This window comes from Anthonomus grandis, chromosome 7, assembly GCF_022605725.1.
Source record: "Anthonomus grandis grandis chromosome 7, icAntGran1.3, whole genome shotgun sequence".
NCBI classification, from domain to species: Eukaryota; Metazoa; Arthropoda; class Insecta; order Coleoptera; family Curculionidae; genus Anthonomus; species Anthonomus grandis.
Window position 1 is genome coordinate 34,357,524 of NC_065552.1, and position 17,803 is coordinate 34,375,326.

Genomic DNA, 17,803 nt, shown 5'->3' on the forward strand with positions numbered 1-17,803 from the left:
AAGTATATATACCTACTTTATTATTTCTTAATTAATATAGGTACTAATTTTAAAAAATAGACAGTTTTTCATGAATTTTGCAAAAATAGGTTTTTGTGAATGTGAAGCCTAAAATACAAAAAACAACATATTAAAAATACATCGATGTCACTACACAGTAGAGATACCTTTTCTATGCATAATCATTTTGCCAAGGTAAAGCACCGTTGGACGTAAGCTCGTATTTGTTCAGCACTTGTAGCCGATTTTCGAGCTACTTTGGGAATGGTGGTTAATCTAGTTTGACCATCGGATTGTTTTCGCCATAATCCTTCTATTATTTGTCCATTTATCTCGCCATCAAAACTTCCATTTGGACTATACACATGTTTCGAAGATTGATTTTTCTCAAATAATTGTGCAAGTAAATGATAACAATATTTTCTGCTTTATGTGGTTCTAACAACATTGGCTTCCTTAAAACTCGAAACACCGCAGATAATATACCGAATACGTTTTCAACAATTCTTCTCGCTCGAGAAAGTCTATAATTAAAAACTCGTTTGGAAGATCCATTTTGATGAGAGCCTGGGGAAGGCTTCATCAGCAACGAAAACATACGGGATATCGTTGTGTCTTCCTGGTAAAACATCTGGATTTGGCAAATTAAGGGAATTTTCTTTGAGTTTTTTAAACAAAGTTGCATTTCTGAAAACACCTCCGTCAGAAATTCTTCCCTGACATCCAATGTCGGCATATAGAAAGTTGTAATCAGCATCGACAAGTGCAAAAAGGACAAAGCTAAATGTTGATTTATAATTAAAATAATTGTATATGCTTGCCATCCATGGCACCGAGGTAATGGGGAAAATTCCAATTTTCTTCATATTGGCGAGCTACTTTAAGCCAATCCTCGGATGTTTCGGGTAGCTGGAAAGAACGTTTTGATTTATTAAGGAAATAATAAAAGTAGCTAATATAAAATAAAATAGAAAAAGGGAAAAAGGTACAAAAATAAAAGTTTATGACTGCTGAATATTGTTATGTACGATGACAAACTATGCGGTTCCGGGTTCCGACTAACAATCAAATCAGTTTAAAAATATGGGTAATAGCCGAGATTAATACAAACCAATTGCAATTACACAAACAAATTTTTTGAAATCATAAACATAGGACCAATTACACCGCCCAACAGCATGTATGTTGCATGGAATATTTTTATGATTCTAGGCTTATTTTTAATGCTGATATTAAATAATGTCATCAGTTTATATGTGTCAGCTCTAGTTTTTGAGTTAAAAGGAGGTAGTATTTTTTGGGAATTAAAAATACACTCAACGTACAAACATTTTTAATTACAAGAACTATACACTCAGGAATTTTCTTTTATATGATTTTCTACTAGTTTTGAATGAACTGCTACTCTGAATACTCCAGCAAAAATCGGCCAACATATGTGCATCCCAGCGACTCTGAAATCGTTCCTCCATGGTTCGAAGATCTTGGTGGAATCGTTCACCCTGTTCTTCACTCATGTCACCGAGATTTTCAGTGTAAATGGCTGTGTAGGAAGTGCACTTTGATGCTCATGTTACATCCAAGTCGCTGGAAGTGTGACAACATCTCTTCGACGTGCGCAATGTAATCATCACCCTTCCTATTACCTAAGAAATTTTGGATAACCCAAACAAAGGAATCCCATGCATTCTTCTCAATTTCTGACATTGAGCTGGTGAAATTAGGATCGTTTACCAACTTGCGAATTTGTGGACCATCAAATATACCTGCCTTGAGTTTTTCTGAACTTAGACTTGGAAATTTCCTTGAAATATATTTGAAACATTCACCATCTTTATTTAATGCCTTAACATATTGCTTCATTAAACCTAGTTTAATGTGCAGGGGTGGCAATATGATACGATCTCGTGGCACTAGAGGTTTATTTATAACATTAAGACTACCTGGAAGTAGTGCTTCCCTAGAGGGCCATTCTTTTTTTGACCAATGTTCTGATTTTGCTCTACTATCCCATAAACACATAAAACAAGGATATTTAGTGTAGCCTCCTTGTTGTCCTAAAAGGAAGTTCACCATCTTAAGATCAACGCAAATCACCCATTTATGATTGTTATATTTGATTTTGTTCATGACTAGTGCTATTGTGGGGTATTCTTCCTTAACTTTAGTTGAATGTGCTATTGGTATGGAGCCTAGTTTATTTCCGTTGTGCAATAATACACACTTCAAACTCCGTTTTGACAAGTCAATAAATAAACGCCAATCGATTGGTTCATATTTCTGCAAGCCCATGGCAGTCATTAAACCAGAAATATTAGTACAAAATACAAAATTATCCTCCTCAGCGAAAAAGGGAAGTAAGTCTTTTTCTCGAGTGCGGTAATAAGAAACTTTAGTTTCTTTAGTTAAAAGATTTCTCTCTTTTAATCTGAAGGCCAATAATTCAGACGAAGTTTTGGATAGTCCAGGGTTTCTAATTAAATCATCAAGTGCACTTTGATCGAATGGTTTTGGTTCAAAGAGATTTTCTGGAACAAACTCATCATCGCTCATGCTACTCAGTTCATTCAATTCATCAGAACTTTCTGTAGATGTAGATGGTAATGGTAAAGATGTATCTTTTGAGCTCCTTACAGGCCTCACAGCTGATGTTGATGTGGGGTAAATCCTTTTGGAGCGGTTCGTCTTGTTGATTCCTTTTATATTAACAACGCAAAAATAGCAGTCATCGTGATGAATTAAAGGTTCACGCCAAATCATTGGGGATTGGAATTTAAAAGAGAGTCTCTTCTTAGTGGCCCATAAACGTAATTCTTCAACACAAATTTCGCACACAATATTGGGCACCCAGCACTTGTTATCTGTTTCCAAAGGAAAACCAAAACACTCTAAATACGCTCGTTTCACAAAGTCTGACATATTCAATCGAAATTTTTGAAAAACATATTCACCACAAATATAACAAAAACAATTCAGATAGTTAATGCAGACCCTTCTTGGCGAAGTCATGATGAAAATTACAATAAATTATCTAAAACGCGACTATAATAGATGAAAAACCAAAAATGAAGATAAATGAGAAGAACGTAGCTATATCTAAACAACTCGAGCTGTTAGAGTAAAACTGACGACAGATTCGAAATCAGATGCCTCGAATTAGTAAACAACAATAAAAATTATTTCAGTCAACATAAAATAACCTTCGATTTGTTGTGCAGTGTTATTAGACTACGTAATTATTTCTCAATTATTTGTTTACAGGAGATCAATTTGGCCGGAAACACTGAATGAGAAGACATCATCAGACATACAGCAAGAAAGCAGTGAACTTGTACAGGAAGACGGAGAAAATATTGAAGAGACACAAGTTCAATCAAATAATAAAATAAGTAAATGTAAATCACTCACAAATATGAAACCAAAAAATGTGAGAAGCGAGGATCCTCGAATAGGCGAGACCTTCAACATCTTGAAGCAAAGAAAGCCAGGAGGGCAGAGAAAACGGAATCTACTCTATATGGGGAGTATGTCGCAAGCCAGCTTGAAAAGTTGGATCCACATACACGAGCTGTGGTTAAGCACAAATTTGCCACCATTCTTTTCGAAGCAGAAATGGGAACATATCGACATCTGCATCTATGCATCCAAACCCCAGCCCACAATGGAGTTACCCTGAAAGTAACAGTTCGGCGTTAACATCGATAACCATTGCCATCACCCAACTATAGCCAGCAACCAGAACAGACATTCCAAGGAAAAAAAACATCTGGCTGGGATGCAACATCAGCAACCAATACTGACTCTACATCAGCATTTTTATCAGCGCTCGGTTCTGCTCCAGGACTTGTCGCACTCAGTATGGCACAACCCTCGACATCCACTAATGAGCCATCACCTGGACAATATGAACAACTATATTAAGTGCCGCAAATAAAATAATACCTACTTAAGTAGCTAATGTTTTTATAGGCTAAATTTTATAAGCAAATCCAAATAAAAATTTACCTAGATATATTCTTGTAGTGATTCAACTAAGGCCAAGCAAAATTCTAGAATAATGGACGAGATTAACTGCTTCGATACTTTAAATGTGAATTCTTTTTCTCAATTTTTGGAGCCACTAAATTAAGCAGTTCATCAAATAATTCTGGGGACATTCGACAGAAGTTCCTAAAATGACCAGAGTCTTCATTCCGAAGCTCATCCAATAAATTACTCGCGTTGTAGGAACTGTTTTTTTAAACGGTGTTGTCATCCACCAGCGTCTGCGCCTTCGCTTCTTATTTTTTTTGTTTAGTAAATTATGTAAAACGAGAAATCCTGCATTTGCACACATTAAATCATTATCACTTTCGCTCGATGACATCTTTAGCTCGATGAAAAATTGAAAAACCACCACACAATCAAAAAAAAAATTAAAACCTCCGAACTCATACTAACGGTCTTCAATGCAACACTAAAAATTCGGTGTGGACGATGTTCTCAAATCCTTACCAATTCCAACGTCAATGACAGCACATGTGCCGTTGGCGTTGGTCTACGTTGGAAACTCGGTCTGTACGCGGCTTAAAATATACCGGGATTTCTGTCACTTAAAGTAGTCGGGGGAGTTTTTAGCTCGAGTGAGAAAACAGCTAAAAGTCGGCTCTGGGTGGGCCGATTTTTTCGGAATAAGTTTTGGCTAAAAGTCTCTTTACTGTTTTATTTTTATATGAAAAAAAATATACTGAGTTGTTGCTAAAATCCGATAGAGGACGTCGATTCGGGATTTACTCTATTCGACAAGGTTTTTCAAAAAAAACTCAAACGTAACGATACATATAATTTTATGCTGTTAAAATCAGAGAACAAAGCTGAACAGATTGGTGAAAACCACATTCAGATATCACTACTTAAACTAAAGTTATTAAAAAAAAAAATCTAATCATTAAAAAATTAAAATTACAAAAATCATCGTAAATTCCCACTGTCTTAGTCGAGTTTAGAAAACCTTGTGTTTAAATGAAAGAAACTAAAAACACCAGTTTTTCGAAAATCCGCGAGGCGCTAATTTAATGCTGGCTAATAGATCAATTCAATAACAACACATAACATAAGTACAAACAATAACAATAAAAAGCTAATAGGCACTTTAAGCATCCAAAGCGACAAAATTCTTCCTATTTAACCAACTTTCTATCTCTCATAGTTACGGATAGGCCAGTACTGGCTCTCCTTATCTTGAGTATATGTGTATTATCAATGCGATAATTCAAAGAACTCTTGAAATAATATTTTTACCATTAAATATTTATAATACCTAATTTTTAGTTGATTCATTGGGTGAAACTAAAAAACAAGAACCTACTTTTAGATGGGACTGGATCCTGGTTTATGTCGCTTTTAAATTTCTCCAAGGTGGTGGTACTGGAGGCATGGGTCTTTTGAATAACTTAAGGTCCTTTTTGTGGATCAGAATTTCTCAATATACTACAAGAGAAACAGAGGTAAGTTTTTAGTTGTTTCATTATGTTACCACCATTGATATTACAACAATAAAAAATCACGTTTTTCCTCATTTTATTAAAAATGTATTTATTTTAATTGAAGTTTTTATTAAATATTAAAAAAAAAATTGGTATATTAATGTGGAATAATGCATTTTTAGGTTGAACTTTTCAGGCACCTTCACAGCCTCTCCCTAAGATGGCATCTCAGTCGTAAAACCGGCGAAGTCCTAAGAGTGATGGATAGAGGAACAGATAGTATTAACAATTTGTTAAACTACATATTTTTCTCTATTGCGCCGACGCTTATTGATATTGTGGTAGCTGTGGCTTATTTCTGTAGTGTTTTCAACATTTGGTTTGGATTAATTGTTTTTCTCACCATGATTTTGTATATTGGTAAGTTATGTCATCGAACCAAGATGTATGTTTTTTATAAAAGCCTTTGAAAAATAGCGTTTTTTCACATAGAGAAGTAATTATATTACATTGAATAAATACTAGCAATTTAAAAGTGGCTCTATACCTAAGTCATAGCCATAAAAAAATATCTATAGAAATTCTAATAGTACAGAAAAAAGCAAAATACTAACAAAACTTATACTTTTGGCACTGTCTCACCGCATATAGATCAATGGAATACATTCTGATTTAAAATGTTTAAAGTTAAACTCTTCTTAGTCAGTCCATAGTTCTAGGTCCAAATCCATGGTTAGAAAATCTACGTCTTTGGTATTTGCGAATCACTACTACATAATTACTAGTATAAGACACATTAACTTAGATAAGAATACATAATTATATTATGCTAAATATTTTCACTGCTATTTTAAGCAATTACGGTATGGGTGACTGAGTGGCGGACGAAATTCGTAAGGAGAATGAATCTCGCAGACAACGAAACGAAAGCTCGAAGTGTCGATTCGCTACTGAACTTCGAGACTGTTAAGTATTACGGTGCTGAGGCGTTCGAAGTAGAAGCATTTAGAGATGTCATTTATAAATTCCAGGTAATTATTTCAAGATTCGTGACGTTAGAAGTATATATACAAGTATCAATTTTCTAAAATCTGTATTTGCTATCTAAATTTCAAATATCAAACTGGCTATAGATTCCCAATAGAATTGAATTTTTTAGGCGGAAGAATGGAAATCGAACGTTACCCTTAACCTGCTGAACACAGTGCAAAACATAATAATTTGCAGCGGTTTATTGGCGGGCAGTTTGCTGTGTGCTTACATGGTTGCTGATAAGCATACCCTACGTGCTGGTGATTATGTGCTCTTCGCTACTTATATTATACAGCTTTACGTTCCTCTAAATTGGTTTGGAACATATTACAGGTAGGAAATAAAATTCTCCAAAAGGATTTCTTAATTTAAATTGATGTTCTTTGAGATCGCAAGCATCGTTTTTTTTTAAATACTTCATAGCTCGTATCTAGTAACTAACTAGAGTCACTTCCCGCGAAGTCTTATTTAATTAACCCCATTTTAAAATCTGAAGAGTTAAGTGGACTGTATTTGAGAAGGGAATCTGATTTTAGTAATTCATTTTTTTCTTGTACCCTGACCCAGTCCTCAGCGCTTATATTGGGCGGTAAAATAAATATTAAAGTAATTGTATTGTAATAAAGCTCGACTTACCCATAAGTTAGCACAAAGTTCAAATGGACAAGTGTGAATTTCTTCGAAAAGAAGTAGTCATGTAGTAACATCCGATGGAGTCAAACCAAATCCAGATAAAATATCTGCAATCCAGAAATTTCCAATTCCGAAAAGTCCAAAAGAAATTAAAGCCTTTTTGGGTCTTCTAGGCTATTACAGACGTTTTATTCGTGATTTCGCAAAAATTACTAAGTCCATGACAGCTTGCTTGAAAAAAGACGCAAAAGTGGTTCATTTCCCAGAATTCGTCAAATCCTTTGCGCATTGTAAGCAACTCTTAGTTAATGCCCCTATACTTCAACATCCAGATTTCGAAAAACCTTTTGTTCTCACCACAGACGCAAATAATTTTGCAATAGGAGCCGTTTTGTCTCAAGGCAACGTTCCAAATGATAAGCCTGTTGCTCACGCAAGTCGCACCCTCAATGATAGTGAATCTAAATATTCCACAATTGAAAAAGAACTTCTAGCCATTGTTTGAGCATACAAATATTTCCGCCCCTATCTTTTTGGGAAAATATTTAAAATCTATAGTGACCATCGTCCTCTTGTTTGGCTTTTTAGTCTCAAAGAACCAAATAGTAAACTCATTAGATAGCGTCTCAAGCTCGAAGAGTTTGATTACGCGATTATTTATAAAAAAGGCAATTAAAATGCCGATGCACTTTCTAGGATCCAAATTAATGCTCTAGGGAATGAAAGCATCATAAACAATCCTGGTGAAGTTAATAACGATATCGTAGATTTTTTACGAAATATGGCTGAAAATCCCTTTGAAATACATGATAATCCAACGAATTTTGTCCACCGTTACCACAATATAGCAACCCCCCACAACGTCATAACATGCATTTAACTTCTAACTTTTCTCATAGAAATGCTCCACAAGCAACCGCATTACCCCAAAGTACTTTTAGACCACATCAAGATTTTCTAACACATTAAAATATACCCCCCGACTTTTCCTCAAGACCCTGTTAGTTTAGGTAACCATTTTCAAAATAGACCCCCACAGCACACCTTTTAGAAGCAATAATAGTTCTAATTTTAGACAACCTTTACCACCCCCAAATAGACCAAATAATTTTAATCCCCGAGCTAGTTCAATTATTAGAAGAAATCAACCTGAACCCATGGACACAAGTTCTGGAAACACTGTTATCCATAATAATTTGGAATATCCAATGAACCTTGTTATAAGCCTGATAAGCAAAATTATCAGAAAAGCAGAGACAACAATCCCATGACGTAATATAATTATGTTAATAGCATTAGATCAGATTTACCGTACGTGTACATCCCAGAAATCGGAGCCCATTTTTTAATCGACACCGGTAGTTCAAGCAGTTTAATGAGTCCGCAACTTGCATATAAATGTTTGAAGAATTATATTTCGCATAAGATTTGTAACATTCAGACGGCACACGCCAATTCCTTTCATAACGAAGTTGCCCATATACCTATTTTTAATATATTTAATGTACAAGGTTCTCATAAATTTTACTTGTTTAGTTTTTCTGAAAAATATGATGGGCTAATTGGTACCTACTGACCGTTTAAAGCAATTAAATGCTAAAATAGATTTTAAAAACTTTGCACACATTCCTATAATTTTGAAAAATAAAAAACAAAAAATTAATAATTCCAACCCAAATTTTTAAAAACTACTGCATAACCGTTGAACCAAGAACTCAACAAATTATTAAATTACCTGTAAATATTATATCTGGTTTACGAATTTTAAATTCCAAAAATTTGAAAATGGTTTAGAAATACCAAAAGCATTAGTTAATATTTCAAATTTTGATGCTTATGCAATAGCAACTAATTCTAGTGAAATTCCAGTTGAATTTAAAATTAATGAACCAGTCGAAATTGAACCAACTAATTTTTTAGATGTAAATTTTTGCGAAAAAATGGAAACAGATTGCACTCTAATAACCGAACATGACAATTTATTAAAAGAAAATCTGAAAAATTTACGCTTAGACCATTGTAATAAGGAAGAAAAAGGGGCATTAAGAAAGTTGTGTTTTGAATATCGAGATATTTTTTATTGCGACAAAGTACCATTAACCTTTACAAATTAAGTACGTCATAAAATAAAATTGACAGACGAAAGCCCTATTTTCACCAAAACTTACCGTTACCCTGAAGTTCATAAAAAAGAAGTAAAAGAACCAATATCAAAATTGCTCAATCAAGGAATTATTAGAAATTCGTGTTCCCCTTGGTCCAGTCCCATATGGATCGTTCCAAAAAAAGCCGATTCTTCTGGGAAACGCAAATGGCGAGTTGTTATCGATTTTAGAAGACTTAATGAGCGCACAGTCGGAGATAAATACCCCCTTCCTGATATTGCTTCTTCTCTTCCTAATATTCTGGACAAATTAGGTAGAAGTCAAATTTTTACAACCTTGGATCTCGCTAATGGTTTCCACCAAATAAAGATGGATCCAGATGACATCCCTAAAACCGCGTTTTCGACAGAATCTGGTCATTATGAGTTTTGTCGAATGCCCTTTGGTCTTAAGAACGCACCGGCAACATTCCAGCGACTAATGGACAACATCCTTCGAGGCCTCCAAAATGAAATTTGCATAGTCTACATTGATGACATAATTATATTCAGCAGTTCCCTTGAAAAACATCTTTCCCGTTTAAAACAATTTTTTTCTCCTCTTCGTGAATATAATTTTAAAGTTCAATTAAGTTAAATTCAATTCAAATAAGTAGTTAGGTTTAGGTCAGTTGAGGTCAGTTTGATAAGTTGGGAAGGTAAAATGGGTCGATTCGTTGGCACATAAAATTAAGCAGCCTGTACATCGATAACCAGGCTCGTTGGCAGCTTTTTTCTGCTTAAGTACCTTTTTCTAACATTCTTGTTACTCCAGCTTAGGTACCAGAGCAATAAATGACATAAAATTATTACCAACAAAAAAATATTAAGTATGCGAATAAACAGCGTATAAAACAAAAAATTAAATCTTCCGATTCAATTCCAAATTACCCACTGTAGATACCAGAAGGCTTATCCGACTATGTAAAAAAAATATTAGAGCAAGAAAAATTAAATTAAAAATTAGCAAATTTAAAAAAAAGTATGCCCTTTTTAAGCAAAACTGTTTGTAGAATGCATATTTTAAATAAAAAAATAATTTAAGTCTTAACAAGTTTCGGACTTTTATAAAAAAAATCAAAATGTTGATGGCGCCTTCTATGATATCATTTAAAACAAAGTTAATTTTAAGATTTGCCATATAAAAAACTTATTGTCCTTTTGTTAAAAACGGAGAATAAATGCTAAATGTAGGGCCAAATTTCCAATAACTTGTCGGACAATTAGAAAATTATTGTAATGCGTAAATTAGAGCAGGTTGTTCACAACCACACAAAGGTCAAAGGTACACACGTCTTGACGCGGCGATTTTTCTGGACCGAGTAGTCCCCTCTCCCGTCACAGCACACTTAATTATTCTCTTTTTTTTGGTAATGCCATGTCGCGGCGGTGACCTTTGTTCCACACTATGCTATACAGGGTGGACTTACTTTTGAGTAGATTTAATTGGAGGTAAGAAATACCTGTTGTGAATGGTTTTCACAACAACGGCCACAATATTCTTATTCCCTGTTTCTGATTCGGGACACAGCAACGTATATCAATCCTTTCAAAGGGACTTCCCACGTTGCATCAAAGCCTTCTGCTTTCTCTGCGGCCCATTACTTGCCAGACATACAACGCATTTCAGGCACCAGTTCCTTAAAAATATTTCCTCTACTTTTCCGGGTCTTTGTTACTCCAAAGTGTCCTCCTGACACACCGGCATTGATTTCCTCTAGTACCTCCGAAATCCGACATTTAAGCACAACGAATTGCCTTCTTTCCTCTTTGCTATCGTGGTCAACTATTTTCCGCCGCAAGAGTCTATCTTCCAAAGTTAGAGAGTTTCTTTTTGCTCAATATGACTTGACATTCAGAGAATACGTGGTAACTTCTTCGCAAGTTGGCTTTTTCCCTTCCTTTATCCAGGTTAGGACTATCTGGATATCGGGTTCTTCCTCTTAGCCTCTTATAAGATCCCCGTTTTGCCAAGTATTATCGAATACGGTGGTTCTTAATAACTGAGCATCTTTCTCCTCTGCTCGCTGACAGTATTTACAGTCCTCTGCACAGGATCTTCTTAATAGAGCATCTGCATAACCATGCTTCTTCCCGCTCGATGTTCAGTATCAAAGTCAAACTCCTGTAGCCTCTCGATCCATCTTGCCTCTGGATTTTTAAACTGAAGGAGCCATTTTAAAGCTGCATGGTCAGTTCGCAGCAGTTCGCAACTTCCTCCCATAGAGATACTTGTACAAGTGTTTCATCGTTTTTATAACAGCTAGCATTTCTCGGCGAGTGACACAATAGTTGCACTCTAGCTTGGACAGCGTCTTACTAAAATAGGCAGTGACTATTTCTTCTTGGCCATCCTGGATTTGGGACAAAACACGCCCACATTGCTAGCGTCGGTATCCAGTACAGATTTTCCTTCTGGAAGGGGATAGCTCAGCGCTAGCTTGTCAGAGCCTATTTTAGGTGATCTCCTTAGGAAGGCTTTCTGACAGTCTTGGGACGATTGGACTTTTCGTTCTCCTTAGTTGCCTGGTCTCTGGTTTTGCGATGTTGGCGAATCTCTCCACATAGCGTCGGTAGTAAGTGAATAATCCCAAGAAGCTGCGTAGCTCATGCAGCACTAGACACATGGACAGTATGGACCTTTGCCTCTTATCAGCCGAAACTCCTTGACTGGAAACGACGTGACCCATATACTGCATAGCTCGAAAGAGATGACATTTCTTCGGGCTCAACTTTTATCCAGAACCTCGTAGCCTCAGGAACACTTCTTCAAGATTTTTCATGTGGTCCTCAAACGATTTTCCTACCACATTATGTCATCAAGGAAACCAGGACAGTCCTCTTGAAATCGTTATCATCAGCTATTTTTACGAATGTACGGCTTTTTATTTAGGTTATAAATCACAGAACACAAATATAGAGAAATGTGTGTTGCCTAATGAACAGACAGAAATTCTGTTGACAGCTTTATTGACGTTGTTGACAAAACGGGGGCATCCATCTTGGGTGGCGTGTGGCGGGAAATTTAAGCTTGATCTATTGCCTGGTATTTAAATTTCAAGTAATTTGCAGTTGCATTACAAAGTTGATGCGTTAACTGACGAGTGATGAGATATATTTGAATAGAATTTTATTTTACTTAGAAAAAAAAACAATATACTTTCATTTTAGAAATACCCACATTTAATTAAAATCGTTAATTTTAAATGTTGAGAAAAAATAAAAATATTGCATCTCAGACATCCCTTATCACTTTAATCAAGAATTAACACATCAACTAAAATATTATTTAATTTAAATTTGGTTCTCAAGACATTGCTTATTTAAGATATTTAGCTATAGATACTTACCAAGAATTATAAATTGGCCCGATAGATATGGGACTAAATTTTAAATTTAAAAAAAAAGCTAAATTGTCTTTTAAATGTTTTATTTTAAGATGAATTAAAACAAATTTAACAAAGGGTTTTAAAAAGGACATAAAAAAGTTACAACATATTCTAAATGAAATACTGCAAACTGTAAGTATGGTATTAATAACACCTTTTATGTAAAAAATAGAATTGTTGCAGGTATAAAGCATATTTTAACTGAAAATCCTAATTTCTGGACTTTCCATTTCGTTTCCATAAGTATAAAACATGATAAGAAATATGTAACAAACATACCTTAATAAAAAATTAAACATATATATTTTTTAACTATCTATACAATTGCAATAAAATAATATATATCCACAAATTATGGAAAATAAAATATAAGCTCTTATAAAGACAGAAACTGAACCTATCTCTTGAAATAAATCTGGCTTTTCATTGTAAATAAGTTAATTAATAATGACTAGATATAACACAAATACATATGTACAAGTTAATATGCATGTTTTTTTCCATTTTATTTTTTTAGTATAAGCAAATAAAAACAAAATATGACTTTTGATTAGTCACAATCGGGTAAAGATGTGACAAGTCAGTGGGGTTGTCTCCAGTAAGTATGCAACATGAAACACAAGAAAACAGATTAAGACAGTGTATTGTGTATACAATATTATATTATCGGGTTAAAATTAAATCTCCTAAAAGTATTTCATCCTAATGATCCAAAATACATAAGTTTTCATTATTAGTAAGTATTGATTATCACATTAATTATGATTACAATAATTAAGGTTTTAAATAATACTGTAAAGGATTTGATATTAGTCCATAATTTTACTTTAATCTAATAATATGAATTTAGTTATGGGTCAGTAAAAATAAAATAGGACTGTAAAAAGCATAGCATTTACTATCAAAATGTCTCAGGTAATTTAGGTATTTTAAAAAATAAGATATTAAATACTAAAATCTTAACTAAAAAGTTAAAAAACAAAATTATTCTGATTGTGTAGGTGTAGGATCATGAGTATTAAATGAGGATATTCAGGATTTTTGTTTTTTAAAAGGCATTTTAGATTGTCAAATATTTCTCTGTTTTTTAAAATGACCAACACTTAAAGATTGTTGTTGTGGTTTTGAAGTTGGCTTTTGATTTTATACTTTAAATATTTATAAACCAACCAAAACTTTTTCTCTAAATTGACTAAATGACCATGGCTATCCATCCATAAATGTGTATAACTTAAGGATTAAGTCGATTAGGGAAATCAGTTTTTGAGAAGTATATGTCAATCTGTTTTCGTTAAATTGAACAAATAGGTACTGTGTTTATACTTCATGTGAATATCATTTCTACTTAAGAACCAGAAAAGTGTTTGGAGCAAACATTTTTAGTGGGACTTACATGACAAACAAGATTTTTGTAAGGATGGATTCAATGGCAATTAAAAAAATTTATGATTTCTGTGACTGTCTGGGCAATTCCTCATATATAAACTAGTGAATAAAGAATATTTGTATGAATATCTTAATCTAGATGAAGACAAGGAAAAGGAAATACTTCATATTTTCCCAGTGAAGGTTCAAGAATTAAAACTGAATTGTAAAAAAAAAGTTAAATTGAGAACAGTGACATAGATATGCCCAAAATAGGATTAAATCTATAATTATATCCTGGAAAATGATAATACATCCAAGATACACCTAAACATTATTAGAAAATACGTAGGTAAGTCATAATTGAAATTTACCTGTCTCCTGCTCTATGTAGTTGCACGATGATTCGATGTTGGTACGTTTGTAAAATAATGTATCAACCCAGAACTCAAAAAAACTACAAAAAGCTATAAAATTACTTAATAAATTGGAAGAAAATCATGAGGCTTGGCTTTTTTTTTCACCCAAAGAAAACTTAAAAAAGACAATCGTCAAATACGACAGTTAAAATGTCACTATTGTCATATTTGATGTACGTCAAAAATTAGACAATCAGAATCAATCGGCCATCTTGGGTGGCAGACTATTCCGCCCCGCCACATTCAACCTTCATACCGGTGTTAGTATATATATATAGTATATAGTATATATAGATAAATAGTCAGAAATTAACCTTAATTCGTTTGTCCTTTTTCAATTATAGTAGCCGAGATTTCACTAGTTAGTTTCTAATTTATGACAAAATATGGTTTAGTTGATAGGAAAAAAAGTATTTCTGATGTCCGAAATTTTCTTTTTCTTTTTTTTTTTGCTTAGTAAATATTACTACGATTGTATTACTTTATAATGCTTGATAGATCGATATAAAGCAGGCATCAAAAGACAATCAAGAGATTTTATCTATTTATAAATGTCTTGGAGAGTTTCATATTTGTATGCCTGCCTTTTGGGTATTGCGATTTCTTGATCCGCATTAAGAATTAATTATTAATTCTGATTGCCTGAATTCAGTAAGTCGAGGCAATCGATAACAGCGTAAAATTCGGGCGTGTACCACTGCTTTCATAGTGACAATGATAGGCCCTTGCATAAAAGATGCAGAATTATTAAGTGAAATTAATTCATATTCTCAATACATTCATAAATCTTCTAAACGAAAAGTCTTTTTCTGTCGTTCGGAGTTCACGATTAAATTAATAACAAATTGAAGCCCTTTAATTGTCGAAATTTCATTAACATATCTTAAAGTATACGGAGCTATTAATAGCTATACCTTACTTATTTGTAGGTCTATACAGAAAAATTTCATAGATATGGAAAACATGTTTGATCTTCTAAAAGAGGAAGAAGAAATAATCGACGCTCCGGGAGCCGGTCCTTTGACAATCCGAAGTGTATACGGGGTCGAGTTTAATAACGTTTCATTCAGTTATGTACCCGAGAGATTAGTGCTTAAGAATATTACATTTTCAGTGCCTTCTGGGAAAACAGTGGCTTTGGTAAGAGTTATTTAACATCACTTATTATATATTTGTCATTGCTATCTTTTGCAATTTTAGGTGGGGCCTTCTGGTAGTGGTAAAAGTACAATAATCAGACTTTTATTCAGATTTTACGATACTGAAACTGGAGCAATATTAATAGACGGACAAAATATAAAGACGGTTACGCAGCAGTCATTGAGGAGAGTCATTGGAGTGGTGCCTCAAGACACTGTTTTATTTAATAATACTATAAAGTATATTTTTTAAAGCATTTATGTTCGTTAATATTATCGTTTCTTTTATTTTTACAGATATAATATACAGTATGGTAGACTTACAGCCACGGATGCCGATATTATTGAAGCTGCCAGAGGGGCAGATATTCACGATAGAATTTTGACTTTTCCTGATCAGTATGATACTATGGTAAGAACTCTGTCTTTTTTTCTCAGAAACAAATAATTTAATTTTAAAACATTTAGAATGTTAATATTTTTATCTTATAAAGTTATAATAATAATATTTCTTTTTTACTGTATTATATTATTATTTAATATTGTTCTATCAGTGCGATATTAGCAGAACGGTAATGCCGATCAATTTGCGTCTCTTAAGACCTATATCCTTGACGCAGTTTAAAAATAAGTGAAGAATTATCGTGAAATGAGTGTTTTCATACGTAATTAGATAAACTGCAATGGAAAACAAAATTTTACAATGATACGGAGGATATTAACCCTGGAATACTATCGCTAATTCATGGGCTGCTAATACTATTGCTACGTAAAATTTACGTATATATTAAAATACTTGAAACATTAAACTCTTAAAAGGATTACCTTAAGTTAATTACTTAAAGCAGAAAATAAAAGACTTGAAAAAATACTGTTTTTATAAATATATATTAAACATAAAATTTTTAAACGTGGATAAAAAAGGTAGAAAAAAACTAAAAACATTACTGACATATTTTAATTTGAAGCTCCTCACAAATCGGTTTTTTGCATTTGGGACAGTAGGTAACTGTCATAGGTCTCTTAGCTGAAGGACAAGTTGAACAATTTTTTCTCTTTGGTTATCCTCTGCAATAGGTTCTATATATTTTTCTTGTTCAGTCATATATAAGTTTTTCTACATAATGGTTTTCCCCTTGCCAAATAATATTCTGAAAATATATTACATACGAGTTAATACATGCCATGTTAATCATGTTATAAAAACAAAAACTGAAAGGTCATCGTCTAATTTTACGGTTAGTATAACATATTTTGGCACATTTAATCAAAGGTATCAACTGATCCTTTAGTTGAGTTGTAAGTTTCTATAATATATGGCTTTTTTAAATCAGGTTTAATTTTTCCAATAGTGGTGTGCATTCTGGAAATAAGATTTACTGTTTTATTTTGCTTTGCTTTATATGAAACTAAAGTACTTTTGTGACTATATACAAAAATTGTAGTTCTAACTTGTCGTTCATTTTTATTTTCTTTATTATTTGTAGTGGCAGATGGGCTTTATTCTTCCGAATTGTGCCCACTACCTTAAGACTAAATGGTTTTGCTACAAACCGATCTACTAATGGCACAGACGTAAACCAATTATCCATAATACATTTCTGTAGTTCAATGTATAGGCTTCGTAAGCTGCTCCACAAAAAAATCAACTAATGGTTTACCATATGCATTTGTTGATTTACCCAGATATGGTGAGGCGTTGATTAAATATTTCATCGCCTCATCACAAAGCATTACAATTTTTAGACCATACTTTGACAGTTTATTTGAAATGTACATCCTAAAAGGACATTTTCCTCTAAACCCTACTAATTGTACGTACCTAGTTTGTAACTTCTTTTACGCAGTCAGAAATTCAAAGCGTCCCTTGCTTGAAAAAGTTTTATTAAAGCAAACTTTTGTTGATAAGTGGTTGTCTTTTAAAGCAGCAGAAACTATGTATGGACCCAAAAGCGATTTAAGTTCCACCAGATTTGTTTCAGATACAGTTTGTGATGCCACTTTATAATTTTTATTTTGTCTTATAATTTCCTGATTTGTGTAAAATAAGACTTTGTTTGAAAGTGTATCAAGGAAAAATCACTGAAAGTGTGTAACTGGTTGTAGCAATTCCTTAGCCTCTTGTGTTGGATCTGTTCTCATATGATCAATATTTATGGATGGTATTTTTCCTCTCTTTTTAGGTTAAGTTTTCTACATACAACCATTTTTGCCTAGT

At 33.4% G+C, this 17,803-nt stretch overlaps 1 protein-coding gene across 2 annotated transcripts in view; it reads left to right on the plus strand.

Annotated features, from left to right (window-relative positions):
• LOC126738356 (ATP-binding cassette sub-family B member 6-like) overlaps nucleotides 1-17,803 on the plus strand; it is a 38,541-nt gene that overhangs the window by 11,713 nt on the left and 9,025 nt on the right. For both annotated transcript variants that reach the window (XM_050443651.1, XM_050443652.1), the window contains exons 7-13: nucleotides 5,311-5,486; nucleotides 5,648-5,885; nucleotides 6,321-6,496; nucleotides 6,625-6,830; nucleotides 15,376-15,586; nucleotides 15,647-15,825; nucleotides 15,883-15,997. In XM_050443651.1, the coding sequence (XP_050299608.1) occupies nucleotides 5,311-5,486; nucleotides 5,648-5,885; nucleotides 6,321-6,496; nucleotides 6,625-6,830; nucleotides 15,376-15,586; nucleotides 15,647-15,825; nucleotides 15,883-15,997 (1,301 nt within the window). The remainder of the gene's footprint in view (nucleotides 1-5,310; nucleotides 5,487-5,647; nucleotides 5,886-6,320; nucleotides 6,497-6,624; nucleotides 6,831-15,375; nucleotides 15,587-15,646; nucleotides 15,826-15,882; nucleotides 15,998-17,803) is intronic.